The 20,565-nt window shown below is 33.7% G+C and overlaps 1 protein-coding gene across 6 annotated transcripts in view; it reads left to right on the top strand.

The window, feature by feature from the left end:
* The window catches only part of RFX3 (regulatory factor X3), a 289,898-nt gene that overhangs the window by 215,349 nt on the left and 53,984 nt on the right, over positions 1 to 20,565 (top strand). For all 6 annotated transcript variants that reach the window (XM_061201235.1, XM_061201234.1, XM_061201231.1 and 3 more), the window contains 2 exons: positions 6,429 to 6,610; positions 10,170 to 10,289. In XM_061201235.1, the coding sequence (XP_061057218.1) occupies positions 6,429 to 6,610; positions 10,170 to 10,289 (302 nt within the window). The remainder of the gene's footprint in view (positions 1 to 6,428; positions 6,611 to 10,169; positions 10,290 to 20,565) is intronic.

Raw genomic sequence — 20,565 nt, 5'->3', positions numbered from 1 at the left:
AGAGTGGGCATAAATGTTGCTAATGTAGTGATAATCTTTCTCTAAATATCCTGATTCACTTTTATTACACCTCTGAGGTACAGTTAAGTTTATTTAAAAACAACACATTTATAGTCAAGTCTCTGGAAATACAAATGATTCTACAGATGGTTATAAACAGTGGAGAAGGGATCAGTGTTTTCTGCTGACCAGTCAGGTTTTGTTTCCACCTGAATCCATTAGAAGATCATGCTGTCTTTCTGTCCTTGGAAAATTAACGATGCTCCTAATTTTTGTTAGATTTATCCAAACAACTGGCATAAGCTACTACATGCATTCCAGTTAATAGTCACCTGCTAAGGGTATTTTAAATTCTGTTAACCTAATTGATGATTTTCAGTTGTGTAGAAAAATTTTAGTGGCGAGGTTTTTTTTTAATTTAAATATGGCTTACAACTTAAATGTTAATAAGCTGAAAGTTATCTTTATCCCTTCCTATATAGCACATAATATAGAATCATTTGAGGTTTGTGGGATTCTTTGAAGTGGACATAAATTCAACCTTATGATAATAGTTCCCTGACATCAATTTCTACAAAGGATCAATTTCATTAGGCAAAATTTAGGAGAAATTATCAATAATTTGTGTCCCATACTTACTAGTTTCCAAAGAGGGATCTTAGTCATGATTTTTGAGCTGAAAGTCTGTTGTCATTCTATTTTGCAATATGGAATAGATGGATTTTCTATTTTCTCTTTATATGTTCGATTATTCACAATAATTTGGAAAATTCCTATTAGGATCAAATCAAATAAATAATCCCCTGTCGGTATAATCCAACTTGATTGCTTTGTTTTTCACCTCTCTTTCTACACATTAGAAGATTTAGTGAGGTATTAAATTTTATATCCCTTTTTCAACATATTCTTAAGAGTATTTTGTACTGCTGCTCTGTTTTTATCATCATCATGCTCTTATCATCCAGGTCAAAATGCATGTATAACTTGCCTATTTCATACCCAACATAGTGCCTCATCTGTGAGTGAGTGCAGTTACACTGAGTGCCATGTTCCCCTCTATTAACATTATTAACATAATGGCACTTATTCCAGTAGTAGCATTATATAGGCAGACAGTAAATATTTATTGACAAGTGAAAATTCCAAGACAGTAAGGATTTTATATGTTTTATCCACTGATGCACCCCTGGTGCCTAGAACAGTGCCGGGTACATAGTAGGTGCTCACTAAATATTTGCTAAGTGAATAAATGTAAGAGACAAGTAATAGAAGGGAACAGACCTTATTTTGCCTTCAGTATTCTAAGTACCTTTGCCAATCATGTGTGCATTTATTTGGGGACTCACACGTGCATTCTTTGTTACCAAGCATGCTTCAATTAGGTGTATGTGTGAGTATTGTTGATAAGACAGTGGTCTCCCTGCACACCATTTGAGTGAAAGAATGTATGGCCGAGCTATCATTTCCTCATGTACAACCTTTAGTTTTTTTTATTTAAATATTTTTATTTCTAAATTTTTTGGCATGTGAAGATGTTATGGGTAAATGATGTGTAGTCTGCCTAAATCAAATTAGAATATCTTAATTTTCTTCATTGCAGACTTAAGTTTATTTTATACTTCTTCTCAGTTGTAAATAATATAAATTGGCATTTAATGGCTATATTGTATCAAATTTGGGATATTTTAGATTATAAATTTAAATACAGAAACATTCTTAAATTAATTGTTCCCAAATTTCACATAATGTTTTTCAGCTTGTGCATTTTTAAAATTCCATTTAAAGTATATGAAAAACTTTAGGCATTTATTTTATATACCTTTCACTATCTAGCAAATAATCGTTTCATGATTTTTGCTGGCTTTAGCTACTGAAATATATTCAGCTCAAAGCAAAACCTTGTTTTATGCTTACTTTCTCTTGACTTGGCTGTGCTGTAAATATAAGTTATGATGGAAATAAGACCTGTCAAAATGCAAATCATCAGTGAACTGAACTTAAAATGAATCCTAATGGATAATAATCCATCTGGGGAAAAATGCCAAATGTTACATTTAGATGTTAATTGGGGAATGCAATAATGTATTTTTTTTTAATTTGTCAATCAGTATTTCCCTTTGGGAAAAATAGAAACTGTTCATCTTCCTTAATCTACCCTGATAAATATAGATTAAATGCAAAGGTTGAAAGATGCAATTATCTTGGTTTCTACCCTTACATGAATTTACGTTAGTTCATTAGTAGAATAATCAGGTTTTAAAGATAAAGGTTAAAAGTTCCTATGGTATTTCATGGGCTTTTAAGATCATAAATATAAACAAATATTTTATAAGACATCTTATAAAAGAGCAAAAGAAATAGCAATAGTTATTTCTAAATTACTAAATGTTAAGGGTATTGAATTAGTGTCCAAATACATTTTATAAAAGAGGAAATCCAAGGAAACAATATATCTTATAATAGGCATGAACTTCCCTGGGGCAGCACATGGAGTGTATACCTTCAGGTTACACTTAACTGCCAAGTTTCTCTTATAATAAAAATTAATCCTTTCTTATACTATGTTTTAGACTCAAAGATCTGACAGAATTTTATCACCGTGTCAAAACTCTAAGGTTAAATACTGACATGTAGAATGCAGATTAATCCCCAGCTAAATCTCAAAATCTTATCTGAGATTTCCACTTACACAGTCAATTTCTGGGAGCACTACTCGTGGGTGTGCAGTTATTGGCTGGCTTCCTAGTTGGAGCAGTCATGGCTGCAGCAGAGCCACCTCCATCCTTCAGGGCTTTTACCTCCACTTGACCTCCTGCCCTTCCCAAGTGATCTCCAGGCTTCTGGGAAGGAATAAGAGTTCTTCCTCCTGCAAGCAAAGGACAGGGAACAAAGTGTAGCTTTGCTAGTGTAAAAGTGATAGTCACTAGAATACCTGCATACCCACTCTTGTGGAATTTTTCAAACCAACTAATGATTTTATTTATTTTTTTATATATATATATATATATATAAATATATAATATACATATGTATGTAAATATGTATACACATGTGTGTGTACACACACATAGACACACAAATACATATTACAAATAAACTCAGATTTTTAAAAACTGGATTAGAAATGAAGAAAAATCTTTAAGAATGTAAAATTATGTAAGAAGAACAATCAGTTTGCGAAAGAGCCAGTCCAGATTCTGTGACTTGCTTAGCCACTTCAGAGGACCACGTGGCCAATTCAATAAAAGCTTCGTTTTCTCCAGGTTATTCACTGGGGGCTTGAGTAATATTATTCAGGCTTATGAGTATTTTAAGTCAACCTTTGCTGTAATTATCTCACTATTTCTGTGCAAAGTTTTCTTTGATTAAGAATGGTCTGATTAATATTTTTATATATGTAAACATACTTTTGGACTAAAATATTTTATATTGAACTTCAATATTTGCACAAGTTTTCACTTTTACAAAAGGCAATTTACAATAGTACCCTTCAAATATTTTATTTTGGATTTGCTTTTCCAAATTCTTTTATAAAATTTATCTATAGGACAATTTTCTGGATCATGAGATATTAATGAACTCTCATTTTTAGATATTTGTCTTTACTTTTAAGTAATTAAATATTGCAAGGTAAACAGTTAAGGCAGTTTACAGAAATTTTTAAGTTGTATCTGATTAATTAAACAAATTATTTTCATTTCATTTATATCTTATTAAAAGTATTTTACATCAGATTTATTTTTATGATTTGTATACTTTTGGTTATAAAGTTCACATTATGAAATTAATTATTTTTCCATTTCTGAAAAAAGAGCCCTTTAAATTAACGTTTCCTATATAGATATATGTTCTGTTCATTAGCAAAGGAAGAAATATTTGATTTTTTTTATTTTTATTTTTTGTTAAGAAATCATACCATTTTGGCTTTGACAATATGCATTATTATTTGAGGATACATAGACATACATACAGACATATCTGTGACATTTGTAACTTACTGGCATTGTTCGATGCTTGTGGATGTGGGCACTTCATTAGTTCAGTTGCAAAATATTACTGTTTTTCAAAAAATACTTATAGTTTTTATATGCTTGCCCGTTTTATGGTGTTTTAAAAAAATATTCCTTGATCTCAAGGGATTAAATTCCTCATAGAATATTCCTTTCTATATTCTGTATTTCAATATTCTTTATTTCTATATTCTTTATATATTTAGAATACCAATGGAAGGCTCTATCTAGTATATGTACACAAAACAAGAGCCATCACTTGTGTGCAGTATGGTTCACTAGAGCTGCCCTAACACCATTCAAGTGAGGAAACAATGCTTTCAGATCCCAGTCATCTTACTGAGGCACGTGGATGAAATATGTGAGGCAGGTTTGCTTTGCCACATTTTATGTGTCGTCTCTGTCAGTTGTTTCATAATCAACAAAGTCTTAAAATTTCAAAAGGAACACTAAAGAGACATACTGACCCACTGTTGTAGGCAAAATACTAGTCTGAGCCTTTATAACTGGATTTCCCAATCAGTTTGCCTCCTCTCTTTACACTAAATGAATATGTATACGTGAACTTATTCTATGTGTCTTGTAGAGTACTCAGAAATCATGTGTGACTGCCTCTGGAAAACTTGTTTACTGACAGTAAGGTTACGGATGATTCATATGAAAAGAATTTTTTTTATCTGTAAATTTTTTGGCCATTATAAAAATGAATGTTTATTTTGTGTAATCTTTTAAAAATTCCATAGGGGAGGGTTGTATATGTTCAGAGGCAATAGGTATATTTAAATGTATTCATATGCACATGTGGTTCATAGAGAACCTAAAGGCTTCCTGACCAGAACATTAATTTTATTTTTATTTTTAAAGCTACTCTGCTCTGCCTTATAGGCTTGGTGGCCATATTTTCTAAACCAACATCAAGTATGGGTTTAATGACATGTTTAATTACATAAATACCATGTAGGAATATTTGAAATTAAAATTGTTCTGGAAAATTCAGCTGTCATGGTTAAAGAAAATAATTCTGACAATATTTTTAATGGATTATCTTATTAAGAGTCTGAAAGTGTAGGTTCTAAGCTTGATCACAAATCTTAAAATATGTAAGCAAAATGGAGAAATGCTTTAGTTTGAGTGTTCTTATTATCATTTTTAGTATGTGATTGTAAATTCCTGGAGGACAGGAGTGAGGTCACATTCATTTTTACATCCATAGGAGCCTAGCACATTGCCTGGTTGATAGTTGATGGTCAGTAAAGGAATTCTTTTCCTTCCATAACTTATATTTAATTTGAATTGCATGTAGAATATCAGCTTTTTATCACACCTTCTATATATGGCATGGAAGTTTGGTTGAGACAAGTAATGTGACATATATGCTGCTTTTGTAGAAATAATAACTGGCATACAAATAATCAGGAAAGTGTGTTGGAAATCAGATCAAGCACTGAGACAGTGTATGTATGGCCTTAAGAAAGTCATTTAAACCTATTTCAGTTCTCCTTTTATAAATAAATAATGAACAGATTGATAATTTGATTTTTCTAATGTTGAAACTCAGTACTATATACATAAATTAGATTTTTCTAAAAATTTCTTGCACATTATGTACTTTACAGATTATTTTTTAAAAATATAGACGAGTCAACATAAAACTTTAAAATGTGAACTATAGACTGAGAAAACATTGCTTTACCAACTACCATTGTAGTATGTCTTCCAAAATTATGAAAAAACATAGCTTTGAGGTAGAAAAACTCAAATGATTGTAGTAAATTATTCCTTTTCATTACACATATTTTTTTAAACCAGTCTCTAGGGAGTTTCTTTCTTTCTGGGGAAGAAAAGACTGAAATTTTTCCTTACTGCTTATAGAATTTGTCCCAGTGGATAATACCGTTATTGTATTATCTTGTGTAAGTAAATTGGATAAATAAATTAGAATTCTATAAAAATGAATAGAACCTTAGTGTAAATAATTATACAAGGCAGCCTGCTGTTCATGTGTTGTAACAAACCAACACTAAAGACATATTATGTGCCACGCTGCCAGGCTTGGTAACATCTTTTTTTTCTGTAGCAATTATAAATTATATTTATAACCAGTTAATGGGATTATTTGAGTTCCTTGAAGAGGTATTTGTCTCCAGAATATCTAAGGAAAATTAGTATGTCTTTATATGTGCTTGAATGTTTGAAGGAATGGACATGGTCTGAGGTCAATAAATGACGGTCAGCTATTTACACTTCTGAGAGTTTTCAAAGTCAGATTACACAGTCCTCTGAATTACAACAGTTTACCTATTACATGGCTTGAGGAAGATCTTCTAAGTGTTTCTGTGTATTACAGTTGCAGTGTCTTAGAGACATTTTGGTGAATGATTTGGTTTCTCTGTGTTTACCCTGTCTTGTGTATACTAGCTCCAGTGGCTGTTGGACAATTACGAGACAGCAGAAGGAGTGAGCCTTCCCAGAAGCACTCTTTACAACCACTACCTACGACACTGTCAGGAACACAAACTGGACCCAGTCAATGCTGCTTCTTTTGGAAAACTTATAAGGTCAATTTTTATGGGGCTACGAACCAGGAGATTGGGAACCAGGTTAGTACTAAAAATAATATCATAAACTAATCTCTCTTTTTAAAACTATAGCTTTAAACAATATAGTTCAGTATATTGTTTGGGCAAAAGTACTTGATTACAGATAACATATAAAGAAAAACTAAAGAATTAGTTCAGTTTATAAAATCCCCCAGGAAAAGGAAAGGTCATTATTCACTGAAAACTGCCATTCCAGTATGATGCATTGTCCTACTAAACATCAACAGAGCAAACAAAGCTTTGAGAAAAACTGATTCTCAAATCACATAGAAATGAGCAGACCAAGCTATTAATGGAATATTTATATATGATACTTTAAAAATTAGTATATGTCACTATCTTCTCTTTTGAAGAATAACTGTACTAAAGATGATGAGTAAAGTGACACAGTGGAAAACTATGTATCTCTTGACTTGCAAAATTACATTGAAATGTCTTTATAAATAACTCCTCTATTTGAATAGAGTAAAAATTAAAGCTGAGTTTTTCATTTCATTTCTGGAGACCAATTAAAAATAATTTAGCGAACTTGCAGATTTGAGGTGTTTGAAGCTCTCAGTTAATGACCTGGTCCTATTTAACTTCTTATTAGCCTTTTTTAAACTCTTGATTGTGAAGCCATGCATCTATGGAAGTAAAAATATAGTATAGTTCCATTGCAGAGAAACCAGTAATGTGAAGAAGACTCTTGCTTTCTCTGTTCCCTTCCTTTGTAAATAGATATGAGTGTTTTTACTAATCAAAATATGCTGAAAATAATACTTAGAACTGTAGAGCTTCATTTTTGCCTTTCTATAATTTTTACAAGTTATCATAACAAATATTTTGAATAGCTGAGCAGAATGATATGGATGTTTTTGATTTCCTAAATCTTATAAAATCCATATTTAGAAGTATAAAACTAAAGATCCTATACTGTATATGACAGATGATATACCTTCAATGAGTTATAAGTCACAGCCTCATAGTATTCTAGTAAAGTGTTTTTAATATTCTTAATAAAATAAACAGAGCCTCAGTAATTGACTTCACTTTAAATTTATACAAAAAAAAAGGAGTGTGGCCGTTTTATGATATTTACAAGGTCTGTATGTAGTCAAAGTGTGAATTATTCCTTTCTGTTGCATTTTAAGTGATTGTACAGCTTTCAGATTGCTGGAGGTTCGGTTCTCTCATAAATGTATTTTCTTCTATCTGTACTTCAAAGGATAGTATATTTTAAACTGAAGAATATGACTGTTTATTTGGAGTAAAGGAACTAGCTTCCAGTTCCTTGAAAAAACCTTCTTGTTTCGCTAGTATTTTTTTCCCAGGACCAGGAAAATCATTATTTGGGGACCTAGCCTACTATATCCTAGCTGATGGCTCAGTAGTTATGCATACTGTGCCAATATTTTGAATCTCTAGGCTTTATTCAGCATTGTAATAGCTCTATTGTTGTGCCTCTTCTGTTACTGAAAGGGATTTCAATGGATCCTATTTTGAGGCTCCATTCAAACCTTGAAACACATCTTTAAAATAGAAAGGGACAAAATTGGGGTTGTTTGGGTTTGTGAATGAGTAGAATCCATACTCTATGCTCTATAAGTACATATTACAATATTGCAGCTTTTTCTTTCTGATGTTCTTTACTTTCCCCTCTCACTATGTAACAGTTGTGTCTCCTGTTCCTTTTAAAATTGTATGTAGTCTTTGTAATTAGAGATGGAAAACAAAGCCTAGAAGAATAAGGAGAAAAGAAATCCTAGGGAGAAAGTTTTAACAAATGCTGTGTTATGAAGCTAGCAGAACTCTAATGTAGAAAAACTGACAATGGTAGGGGTGAAGTGCCAGAGGTTCTTTCTACCATGGAAACTGTTTTAGCATTCATTCTACTCCTAACCCAGGGAACAGAAAGAAAATCAGTATAAATCCTGAGGCAAACCAACTCAGATTTTGTTTTTTTAAGCAAACCATATGTGAACTGTTATTTATCCATCAATAAAATTATCTGGTGAATTCATTAAAACCAGAACCAGACTTTTGCTCAAGTTTCTGGAGCTAAATAAAAGGTAAGTAATATCACCATGTTTCTAAACAAAGGTAAATCAAAAGGTAGCTTTTGTTACATCCCATCTCCAAATTAAGTTTAAACAAAGAAGACCATGGAACATACTGATTTCCCCCAACCATCTTCAGTGGAATAGAAAGAACCACCTCTCCAACAGCCCATCCAAGATTCCAATTTATAGGAAACTTTAGAGAAACTAGTTACTTCGTGTATTTTGGGGTCTCACAAGAGAGATGTGATTTTACTTTGTATCTTTGTCATTGGCTACTCCCTCCTGTTCTCCAGTTTGTATGGGAGAAGAGGGCTGATTGAGTTTCTGGTATTTTTTGTTTTTGTTTTTTGCTGTATTCTACAGTGGATCTTGGAGGCAAGATCTAATGTCTGCAAGTGGAAGGCATTAAGTTTTCATACTGGTTTATTTTGCTGAAACTATGTAGGTATTCAAATGCCCTATGTTTTTTAAACTAGCAATATTATTTATATAATAAGATTTTAATGTCTTTTCAAATATATGGGATTCATCTAATGTGTGTTCTTCAATCTTGGAAGTAAAATTCTGTTTTATTTTTATATAAAATATTGAATCCACACTCCACTTGCATTTCTTTTTGTAAATGAAAGAAAAAGTTGGAAAGAACACTGATGTCTTGCTATATATAGACTTGAGAAAAACTACTATTTTCTCTTTGCAAAAATTTACATGTTTAAAATGTTATTTTTGCAAGAATTTGCAAATTTCATTCAGAGTAAAACTTTGTCATTTCTAATAACAAATATGGTCTTTCTCATGAACATGAGGAAGTTGTGACATTTTTTATCTAGGTGGAAATTTGCCATTTTCACAGAGAAATTTCCCCATGTCTGTTGTGACACATCTTATTCAGTTTGAAAAACTGATATGAATCCACAAAAACAGACTAATAAAATATGTTTTGAAATCAATAGATTAAATGCCTGCTTCTTTTTAGGTTTCAAAATACTAAATAATAGACTTCACAACATCTTGTATCAATGAAGTTATCTTAATCATCCCTGCAGTAATAGAACTAGAAAAATACAGGACTTCTCCAAGACAGTAGAATTAAGATTTTTTTTCTCTTTGTTCTGCATAACCACTTGATAATAAATTCCTAGTTAGTGTGCAACCCTTTATTCTGTTAATGAATATCCTGTTAACCTAATCTTCTAAATTATAGTTAAAATATAAAGTTGAAAATAAAATGTAACTTAAATCGAGCAAATGGATTCTGACTAATATTTAAGCAAAAGTTTATGAGGAAAGATTTTTCTTAGGGCCTTGAATTGATTGATTCAGAATCTTATTTTGATTCTTCAAATGTGGCCACCATAAAAATATACAGGTGTCCAGAACAGGTAAATCATAAATATATAACATTAATATTTTGCCTGTATCTAATTTTTCCAAATATGAAATTAAATGGACATTCTATATGATTAATATTGACTTGACTGACTTTTTGTGTCTCTGTTTATTGTTCTTTTATGAAGAGGAAACTCCAAGTACCATTACTATGGGATTCGTGTCAAGCCAGATTCCCCTCTTAATCGTCTGCAAGAAGACATGCAGTATATGGCTATGAGACAACAACCCATGCAACAGAAACAAAGGTAGACTCTGGAATTATCATTGACATGTCAAACCTATGTATTTCTTTAGATGTTCCATCTCCTTTTTTCTGAACAAGTAGAACAAATACCTAAGTGTGCAAGAATGTCGCTATTGTTGATATGCTTTCACTACAGACAGTTCTCAAATATGATTTAGAATTTCATTCTATTTTCCAAATCTTTTAAAATTACTTATCAGACAGCATGTTTGTCACCTTTAAGTAAATGTGACATCCCAAACTATTCAGATAAGGAAACTAAACACAAACTGTAAGGAGCATCTGGAGAAATTTGTCAGTATTCATGAGCTTCTTACTTGTTAATCTGCATATCCGTCAGGTCATTCTTTTTGACAGTATAAATTCTTGCAGAATGTTTGGGACGTCTTACATTTTCTTTGACTCCAACTTTCCTAGATGTATAATTGTAGATATTAGAGCTGTAAGAGATCTTAAGCATTCATGAATGGATGGATGGATGAATGGATGGATGAATAGAATCATAGATCTTAGAATTGAAAAATACATCAGTCTAGTCTGGCCCCTCAGCCTTGTGGCAGTCAAAGCATGAAGACCCCTGTTTTTTCAGATAAATCCCAGAGAGGTTAAATGATTTGTACAAGCCCATAATGCTGCTACGTAGCCAAGGGCCTTCTGTCTCATGTGACTTATATCACAGTTTGGAGTAAAGTGAAAAATCTTTCCCCCTTTACCAGTATAGCTCAACCATGACAGTAGCTACAGTTTTTCTTTTCAATTGAACATGCGAAATTAGGTAGGAGAAAGGAGGACTGCACCTGGTGCAGTTGGCCTAATCCATTGATCAGTCTCCCTAAGCCATTGATCTGGGATGGTGAGTCACCGTGGTGAGATCTCCTCCACATCATACTAGCTTAATGAGAAGCCTTAGTTCCAAGTAGCTGCTGGAGAAAAAAGTATATCACGCCATAGTCCTTTATCTATTTAGTCAGCAAGCACCAATTGAGTCTCTACCATGTGCTAGGCCCTGTGTGCAGAGATAAGACATAGTCCTTACCTTTGAGGAGTTAAGAAATTAGATGAGAAGGCACGTGGGAATTTTTTTTTTAAGTAGTGCAACCTAAGAAATGCTAAAACAAAGCTTTGATCAAGGAACTATTGGAGTACTTTGCTGAACAATTTCAGCAAAGTCTGGGAGAGGGAGGATTGGGAAGTTTCACAGAGAAAGTGCTATTTGAGTAGGGAATTAGAGGGATCAGAAAAAGAGAGGAACATTCAGACAGAGGGAGTAATGTAAACAAAATCACCACCGAGAGGTAAAGTCCATGACGTCTTTGGTGAAGGCACTCTGATCTGGTGAGGTTGATATTGCAGGAGAAGAATTGAGAAGAAGATTGGGTACTTTAATGGGAGATGAGATTTTAAAAGTAGTTTGGATCATAGATGAAGGAATTTGGTTGTATATGAAGCTAATGAGTTTGTTCTTTGTGCTTAGATACTGTGCAAGTCTTCAAAAACTTGCTTCCAAGCAAAACAATGACACTTTCAAATGTTTTCTAGAGAGATTACTTTTTGATTTGGGGCAAGAAATATTTAGTGGGAAGAGACTGGCAGTAAAGACACTTGTCAAGTGGATTTAACACAGTCATAATTTCTAGTGCGAGTATTCAAGACTGAAGAGTCAGTTCAAGATTGGCTATTATATAAATTATTATGTTTTCTCAAACTTATTTTTTAAATTGCTTATTCCTGTTTTTTGAGGTATAGTCAGTGAAATATACTAAGAAGGGCTCTGGGGAAAAAAAGCCATAAAACAGTCCCTTGTATAGTTGGAGACAGAGTTTGTGTGAAGTGGAATAAACTGTTGTTGTCGTGAGTTACCATTATTGTTTCCTCCTGTTAGTGGCAATACCATAGCTTTTACTTTCTGGTGTGGTCTCTGCGCTCATGCATAGCAGCACTACACATTGGAGATGTTGGTGCAATAAAGAAAAAAAAGATTAATTCAAAAATAATATATACTCAAACTTAAATATGAACAATACCTTGGTAAATTGCACCCAAGACAGCTGAAACTTACTTTGTCCAGTGATTTCACTGCAAAGAATCCTAGCAAGTTTTCATGGAAATGGAAGCCTTCAAGGGACATTCTTTATACAAAGCCTGGGTTAGGTAAGCAAGACCAAGGAATTACAAAGGTCTCCTTATGAAACAAATTTCAGAGCTATAAAGATTAATGAGCCATGAAAACCCTGCAATATAAGTATAGTAATTATTGCTTTTAGAATTAGACATAATATGGTTGTATTTAAGAAGTGATATAAAATTCTCAGTAATATTCGTAAATTGTACCAACTTTAGTTTCTTATAGTGTTTGCTTTCTTATGAAATAAGAATGTTAGAGAACCAAAGAAGTACTGAAACTTCCTTTAATTTGTGGTTGTTGTTTTTTAATGGTACAAGTTTTGGATTATGGACAGTTGCTCTTGGAATGGTGTCTTGGATAACTGCTTGCATTGTTAGTGTTATCAACTTCACCAACCCCTCACTGGGGTTAGGACAGAGGGAGGTTTCTGTTGTCTCTCTGAAGGATTATATCACTGGCAACATTGATAGGCCTTAAGTGAAGCCAGTTACCGCATTTAGAGGAAAATGGACAGGAGAGGTAAAGTGTCTCTTCCTGATTCTGGATGCAAGGGTTAAGAGTATTTGTTGAAAACAATGAAAAAGGGACTTATTGTACTGTTTGTTTTATGGCTTATAAAATAAGGTGATTCCAAAACTCAAATGATTCTACTGAATATATTAAATTTCACATAAGAAGAGACTGCCATTCTCCTGTTAAAGTACAAGTGACATTTGAAAGGTTTAAAATATTTTATACTAGTATTTAATATTTTGGAATATTCAAATTATTTAAATGCCTCAAGGTTTTTTGTATGCATCTATATGTGCACATCTTCCATAGTATAAATGTACATGCTTCACCTGTTCCTATAGTAAGAAAATTCAATTATATGCAGTGATTATTTTATCAAATAAAAATTTGTACATTTTTTCTGATAAGTTTGGAATCATTGTAGTTGTAGCATTAATGATGGTTATTGTTTTGCATAGCTTTATAATTTTTAGAGCTCCTTTACATATGATATCTCATTTGAAGCTTTGATAGGGTAGTAGAGGAAATTTCCCCTTATCTACAAATCAGATTCCCAGCAACACCACCATATGGGAACATAACCATGAGTCTGGAAATAAATGGAAGCAGCTTCTGACTGTAAAACAGATGTCACAGAGCCCTTAGTTTAGCTTAATTGAAAAGATGAAGCCATCCTAAAGTCATTTACCTAAAATAAAGGAGCAGATTAGAGCCCACTTGATTCATAGGCAATCATGAGATATAACAGCTGGCAAGAGGAAATATAAGTAGACAAGGGTCTTCGATTCACTTTTGGGTTACTCAACTCAGCAGTCTGTACACATTCATTGGAGGGACACATAGACCTAGGCATTCCAGTAGGCCCTTTAAGTATCCCTATAGTGGCTAAAATCTAGTCTAACACAGTGTAATAACTATTTGGCATGTTGATGACATTATAGGTAATCAAGAAGAGGTTAACTACCCTGGTTAAGGAAACAGGAGAATGTGTAATAGTTGGTTTCTTTTAATACCTTCTGTTGAAAATATTTCATGTGAAAATAACTTCTGCACTTAAATGAGGTAGTCTTCAGTTTTCAAGGAAATTCACTCATGGACTAATTTGCTTACCCTAATTTAGACAATAAGTAAATTAGGTTATTATAGAGCAAAAAGGAGATGAGTAATTTTCAGCTTTACAAACTAAGTAAAAATGTTTGCTGCAGTTTATTTCTAATATTTAAAAGAAGCACTCAGAGAGTGTTGGCCCATGTATGTCACCTATTCTTCCAAATCCTAGTAGCAAAAGTGGTGGAATAAAGCCAAGTGTGTTTGACAATGTGCTTGGCTGTGTTTGATCCCAGTAGCCATTCTCAAAGTATTAAACTGCATATATCATTCCTTCAACAAATACATAACAATCAATGGTTGCATATAGAATATGTCCATCACATCTAAAAGAGAATTCACAGAATCATAGAAAGTTAGAGCTGGAAGGGAGAGGTCACCTAGCGCACCTCATCCTCTTGATGAGAAAACTGAAGTCCATAAAGGGTAGATAATGTATCCACGATCATATAGAAACCAGGACAAAAACCCAGTCCTCTTGTCTTTGTTCTTATAAGAATTCCGTCCTTGAAGAGGTAATATAACCCAAAGAGAAACGTGCACATGTAATAAAATTTAAGGGGAAAATCACACTTGAGTATATCCTAAATAAGTGAGGAAATGTGCCACTTTCTGCCTCTGTGAATGGTCTTTTCATAGGAATTGGATTCTGTGAAAGAAGAAATCTTTGTGGCACTGAGGAGAGGAAAATAGAGGCCAATTGGAAAGATGGGACAGCAAGGATAGTTGGCGGTAGACAGATGTGAAAGCACGCGTGTTCCTAAGGAGGGAGGACAAGAACCTTTGTCATTTGAAGACCTTTCTTAATATAGTTTCATAGATTAGTGGAATGAACCTTATATTTAAAGGTGGGAAATAGGGATTTGAATACAGGCTGCTTTGGCACTTCAGTGTGTGTGACTGAACTTCACTGAACCTCAGTTTCTTCATCTGCAAAATGGAAATAATAATAGACTACCTCAAAGATTATTTTGAAGTTCAAGTGGAAAAAAGTATATAAAGGGCTTTATAACTGGAAATATCCAAGTGATAGGATAAAATAATAATTATTATCATTATTATACTATATGCACTAGACAAAATATTTCTTTAGAAAATATTTCTTTAAGAATAAGGCTGTTTTGGAGAAGAATAAAGCCTGGCAATTGGGCAAGTTTGGCTTCCATTTCTTTATACCTCCAGGCCTGTGGTTTCCAACTGTGATTGATGTTAATAGTTAACAATTCCTCTCCTGGCCATAAATTCCCTGGGGTCATTACAGAGATAAACATCTAGGGCTGGTAAATTGCTCTGAGGCAGCTGAGGGTGGCAGGAAGGCAGGAGTCTTTAGTGGGAGGATGATCAGGTATCTGCATTTGGCTTTTAGGAGACAAACAAGGAATCTTGGCACTGAGGTATTTGATGTTCACTGCCACTGCAGCAAGTCCTTGCTGTAAATATATTTTCCATTGAAGATGGGAGAATCATAAATAATCACATTCAGTAATTATTAAGTATAGTCATTCATGTAAAGTTTGTTAATACTAACAGTCACCACTTATCCTTCTGATGAACATTTATTGAACCTTGTAAATTGTTCATCAATAAGCACTTTATGTGCAAGATCTCATTTGGCAATTATATCATTATCTACTGTTAAGGAAACTGAGGCTCATTTAATTTTACTGTATGCAAGAAGCTCACTAATTTATTTTTTCCTAGATAGAGCTTCAGATGCCCTTTCTCGTTTTTGTTGCTGTCTTGACATCAGGTGGAGTCAGGTTGTCATTCTCCAAATAAAGGAAGAGTGAGAGCATTCCTGTAGGATCAGTTTAACAGAAAGGACCAGCTGTAGATAAAAGAAGTATCCTAAAGGTGTCATACATATTTGTAGCAAGAATATATCAGCTCTATACAGTTAACCCTAAATTACCTACGCTAGGGGAACTCAATGAAGAAATTCATGAGATAAGGGAATCTTATTTGCCTCTTTCAACATTGCATTTTCAGCACCTAGGAGAGCAGTGAGCACATTGTCATTTGTGAAATGAATGAATGATCCATAGACTTTTATTTCAGCCAGCAGCTTCAACCTCTTCCCTTCCCTACCTCTCCCACATTTCCTACTAAAACTGATGCAATTAATACAAATACCCCCATTTGAATTTAATTTTTCTTCCTATCCTTTCCCAATTATAGATGTAGAGCTAATGACAAGACAAATACTATGAGAGCCACCAACAAGGATTGAAGAGATGTAATAACTATCATTAACCAGTAGGGTTGATGTTAGAAGTTGTTTAGATATAGAAGTACTCAGTGTGACATCAAGGAGTTCATTACTATTCTGAAAAGATGGCACTCAACATTATTTTCTTCTGATCTGTTCATGTTTATATCATTTAGTTCATTTCAGACCTCAAATCATCTAAAAATTTTCTGGGACAATTTTTCCAAAGAGAATCTCAAGATTCCAGTAGAAAATTTTAGCCTTTTGTCCTGATTGTCATGCAAATCAAATGATTGTGTACCTTCTAGACTTATAAACATAATAATGATTCTAAATGCCTATACAGCTCAGATTTTGCATCTTTCTTGTGCATTTTTCACCTGATTCAAAGGTAGTTTTCCAAATGTTTCATTTAGTCTGTTGAAAATCCTTCCACCTGGTACTGTTAGTTGAATGTGATGGTAACTATATACCATTCTTTGCCTTCCATTGGACTCCTTCAGTGTCTTTATGTGTGAGATTATTGACAGAATTAGATATTATTTTACAGTAGAGTTACAGCTGTCCAAGTTCTAAATAACAGCTATGACTAACCCCATGGGGGAAGATTCCTAATAATTTTCCAAGTTCCTGTGTTAGTGACAGGTTTCAGGCATACGCTCAGCTATTAAAGTATTAGAGTTTCTTTGATTTCTTAATCATTAACAACTTTAGCTTTGATTGCCCAGGGAGTTGCAAGCTGTTAAAATTATCATTTGCCTCTTACTAATTTTGAAACCAAGAGCTGTTTCTTCATTTGATGTAGTACAGGTCTTTCTCAGAGCGCACACTGCTCAAGAGCACTAAGAATCTACTATAAGAAAACCTATTCTAAAACAATGAATTTGTAAAATAAATGGGCGTAAAAGCAGAGAATTCTTAAATACTAAAGAGTTCAGTTTTTTAAAAGATTCAACAAAGAATTTTTTTCAGTAGAAAACATATCTTTTTTTTACAATTTAGTATTTAAATAGTGATTATTTTCTGTTAAAAAAGAGAGAGATAGGAAATCTGAAAGCTGTGTTTCAATGTTAAAAAGTCACTTGAAATTCAATCAGAGTTAAGATAATGTTGGATTATCATGTAAGTCAATGGAATATTAAAAAACATCCTGGAAAAATTCTATTTATACACAGCCTTTTCAAAGTCATGCCCCTAAATACTTTACCCATAGTAAATACTCAATAAATATTTGTTAAATAGATTTGCTATATGTTAAGATCAATTGATGGTGTGATAAAATGAAATGTTACCTTGAGCATTCATTCATACATTCATTCATTCATCCACCATCCATTCAGAGATAGGTATTTACATTCCAAATGTAGTTTATTGAAAAATTGAGAAATGATGACTTATTTTATAAAAAATGACTTTTCTCTAATGTTATAATTGTATTTCTACAACATTGGGCTGAAGGAATTTATTATTGGTCTGAGAAGCTCCTGTGGTCTAGTTCTGTGCAGGCTACTTAAGTAGTACATGAGAAGCTAGTTAAAATAATAAATTCCTAATCCCCATTCTCAAAGATTTTGTTCAGTAGATCTAGGGTGAGCCTAGCATTTGAATTTTTTTTTGAAAGCTACCCAGATACTGATATACAATTAGGTTGCAAAACCTAATATAATATCATCTAGAACTGTTTCTTCCAAAAGAGTCAGTTACCACAATTATTTGCTTAGCTTATTTATAATGTGCCTGTTCAACTTCCTGTTAAACTCCCTCCTTCTCTGGGAAGCCCCAGCCCTCTGAGGTGATGGCAGGGATAGGATGTTTTCCTTAGGACATCAGGAAAAGGAACATCTAGCTTTCCTCAATTCAGTATTTCTAATTTCTGGTGATTCCTTCTAAGTATCAATACAGTGCCAGGCAATACACTATGGATATGCCACTACTTAAAGCAGGAAAAGCAAAAGTCAACACTACCTGGAAGCTCTCTCATACTTATAGGCCCACACTAATACTGTTCTTTATATGAGCCCTATCCCTGCCCTTTCTTTATTTTAAGATTTTTTTTTTTTAAATAAATTTATTTATTTATTTTTAGCTGTGTTGGGTCTTCATTTCTGTGCGAGGGCTTTCTCCAGTTGCGGCGAGCAGGGGCCACTCTTCATTGCAGTGCGCGGGCCTTTCACTATCGCGGCCTCTTCTGCTGCGGAGCACAGGCTCCAGACGCGCAGGCTCAGCAGCTGTGGCTCACGAGCCCAGTTGCTCCGCGGCATGTGGGATCTTCCCAGACCAGGGCTCGAACCCGTGCCTCCTGCGTTGGCAGGCAGATTCCCAAGCACTGCGCCACCAGGGACTATCCCTGCCCTTTCTGATGTCATTCTTTATGTCACAAAGCCCTCCCAAACTTGTCTTCACACCTTTCTCTAAAGAGATAGAATGGAAGGTTCTGGCTTATAGAGGTCCTATTCTTGCTAACCCAGGCAAGCAAGAATGGATACACATAGTGCGTCTTCGCCCAATCCGTTCAATCTACCTTTCACTTTCTGACCCTTACTCTGCGCTTAGAATTAGACCTCTCATTTTACAATTCTGACTGTATTTTCTTTTTTTCTTTTTTCTTCACCTCTCCTAAGTAAGATTTGTTCTTAAGTACTGACCTGTACAGTTTCTCCAGAATTAATCAACTTATTTCCTTTTTGTCTACAAGCTAATCTTGATGTATTTTCCATCTCCTGTATAATAGAATGTACCTCTAATCAGTCCTTCCCACTCAATATCATTATTATTAAGCATAATCATACATTAATTTTAATGTATTGTGACTTTGAGTGCTTATTAAAAAAATCTCTTTCTCGTTTGGAACTGCTGCTGTCTACATCTTTCTAAGGAAGCAGATAATTTTGCTTGCAGACTACAGGCTTGCTAAGCACTATGTGCAAGTAGATAGTGACATAGCATCTGTAAGATGTCTATATGTCAGTCTAAGATGAATATATGTCATATCCTTTTACAGTCCTTGATACTTGTGCCTATTAAACATCTGTAGTATATTAGATGCTGTGCAGGATAAAGCATAGCTGGGCAAAGTCTAATAATTACCGTCTCATCCTATACTGAAAGTTAATATAATTGAAGACTATAGGAAATACTTCCATTTTTCTCTTCTCCAGAGTAAATAATTCAAATCCCTTTAACCACTTTTGTTTATTAACTCCATGAACCACAAACTCCATTAACGTAAATGAAGAAACATGTTTAAACAATTTTAGCCTATTTTATTAGCGATATAAAACTTCACAGCTGAAAAAGGGAGGCTAAAATCAAATGAAACCTGGAATGGATCAATGAGGACAAAAGCGTCCCTAAATACATTCCCTAAAGATAAAATCACTCAAGTCTTCTAGAACAGAATGGTTAGCAACTGCTGCCCCACACAAGTACCCCAAGTTCTTGCCTCACAAAGGATTTTTTTTTTTTTTTTTTGCCTCTCTAAGATGATTCTTTAAGGAGGAAAAAAGAATCAGAAAAACATTCAATTTTTTATAAATGGCACTTCTAGCACATCACAATACTAACCCTTGTGTTACCTCTTGGTGTGGCCCCAATTGAAGAGTACTTCCAGATTTTTTTTCCATTAATGAAAAGAATAGGTTTGAGTTATTTTATATCATTAGAAAATAACAACCAACATTTTGGTGGTACAGGGTCATCACTAAAATGATAACAAGAATGAGTGTGTTGTACCCTTTTTTCACCCTGTTCATCTTCTGACTTTATTTTTGCTTTTCATATAGTCCTTTGTGAGATGCTATCACATAAGAAGTACATGTAAATGTCATTATGAGTGACTTTGCAGTTTTTCGTGGAAATTTCATTTATCTAAGTCATAATTAATAACATTCAAGATGGAATCATTTCCTAAGGCAACCTCAACGTTAGTTCGTGCAGTGTTTCACCAGGTCCGTTCATTTCCTGTCTGTTGTCAAGAGTGCAGGCATCTTTGAGTGTATCTTGTTCATGTAGTGGGGACCTTGTTACTCACAGTAACTTCATATTAATGATACAGTTAACTTATGGTATCAGTGTACGAGTCAAGTATCTGGGTGGTGAGAATATTAGGTGGTTCTGTTTATAAATATAATTAGAAATGGGAAAAAATGGAAGGACAAACAACATAAAGTGCATGATGATATCTCTAGGTAATAAGCTCATTGTAGATTTTAACTTTTTCTTGCGTTTATCTGTTTTTTTAAATTTCTAAAATGAAGAAAAATATATGAAATCTTAGAGAAAGAAGAAATGATAGTTGCTGCTTATTTCTTACTTTGTATTTGC

This window comes from Eubalaena glacialis, chromosome 9 (genome assembly GCF_028564815.1).
Source record: "Eubalaena glacialis isolate mEubGla1 chromosome 9, mEubGla1.1.hap2.+ XY, whole genome shotgun sequence".
In the NCBI taxonomy this organism is placed as follows: Eukaryota; Metazoa; Chordata; class Mammalia; order Artiodactyla; family Balaenidae; genus Eubalaena; species Eubalaena glacialis.
This window is presented reverse-complemented; position numbering and strand designations above follow the sequence as displayed.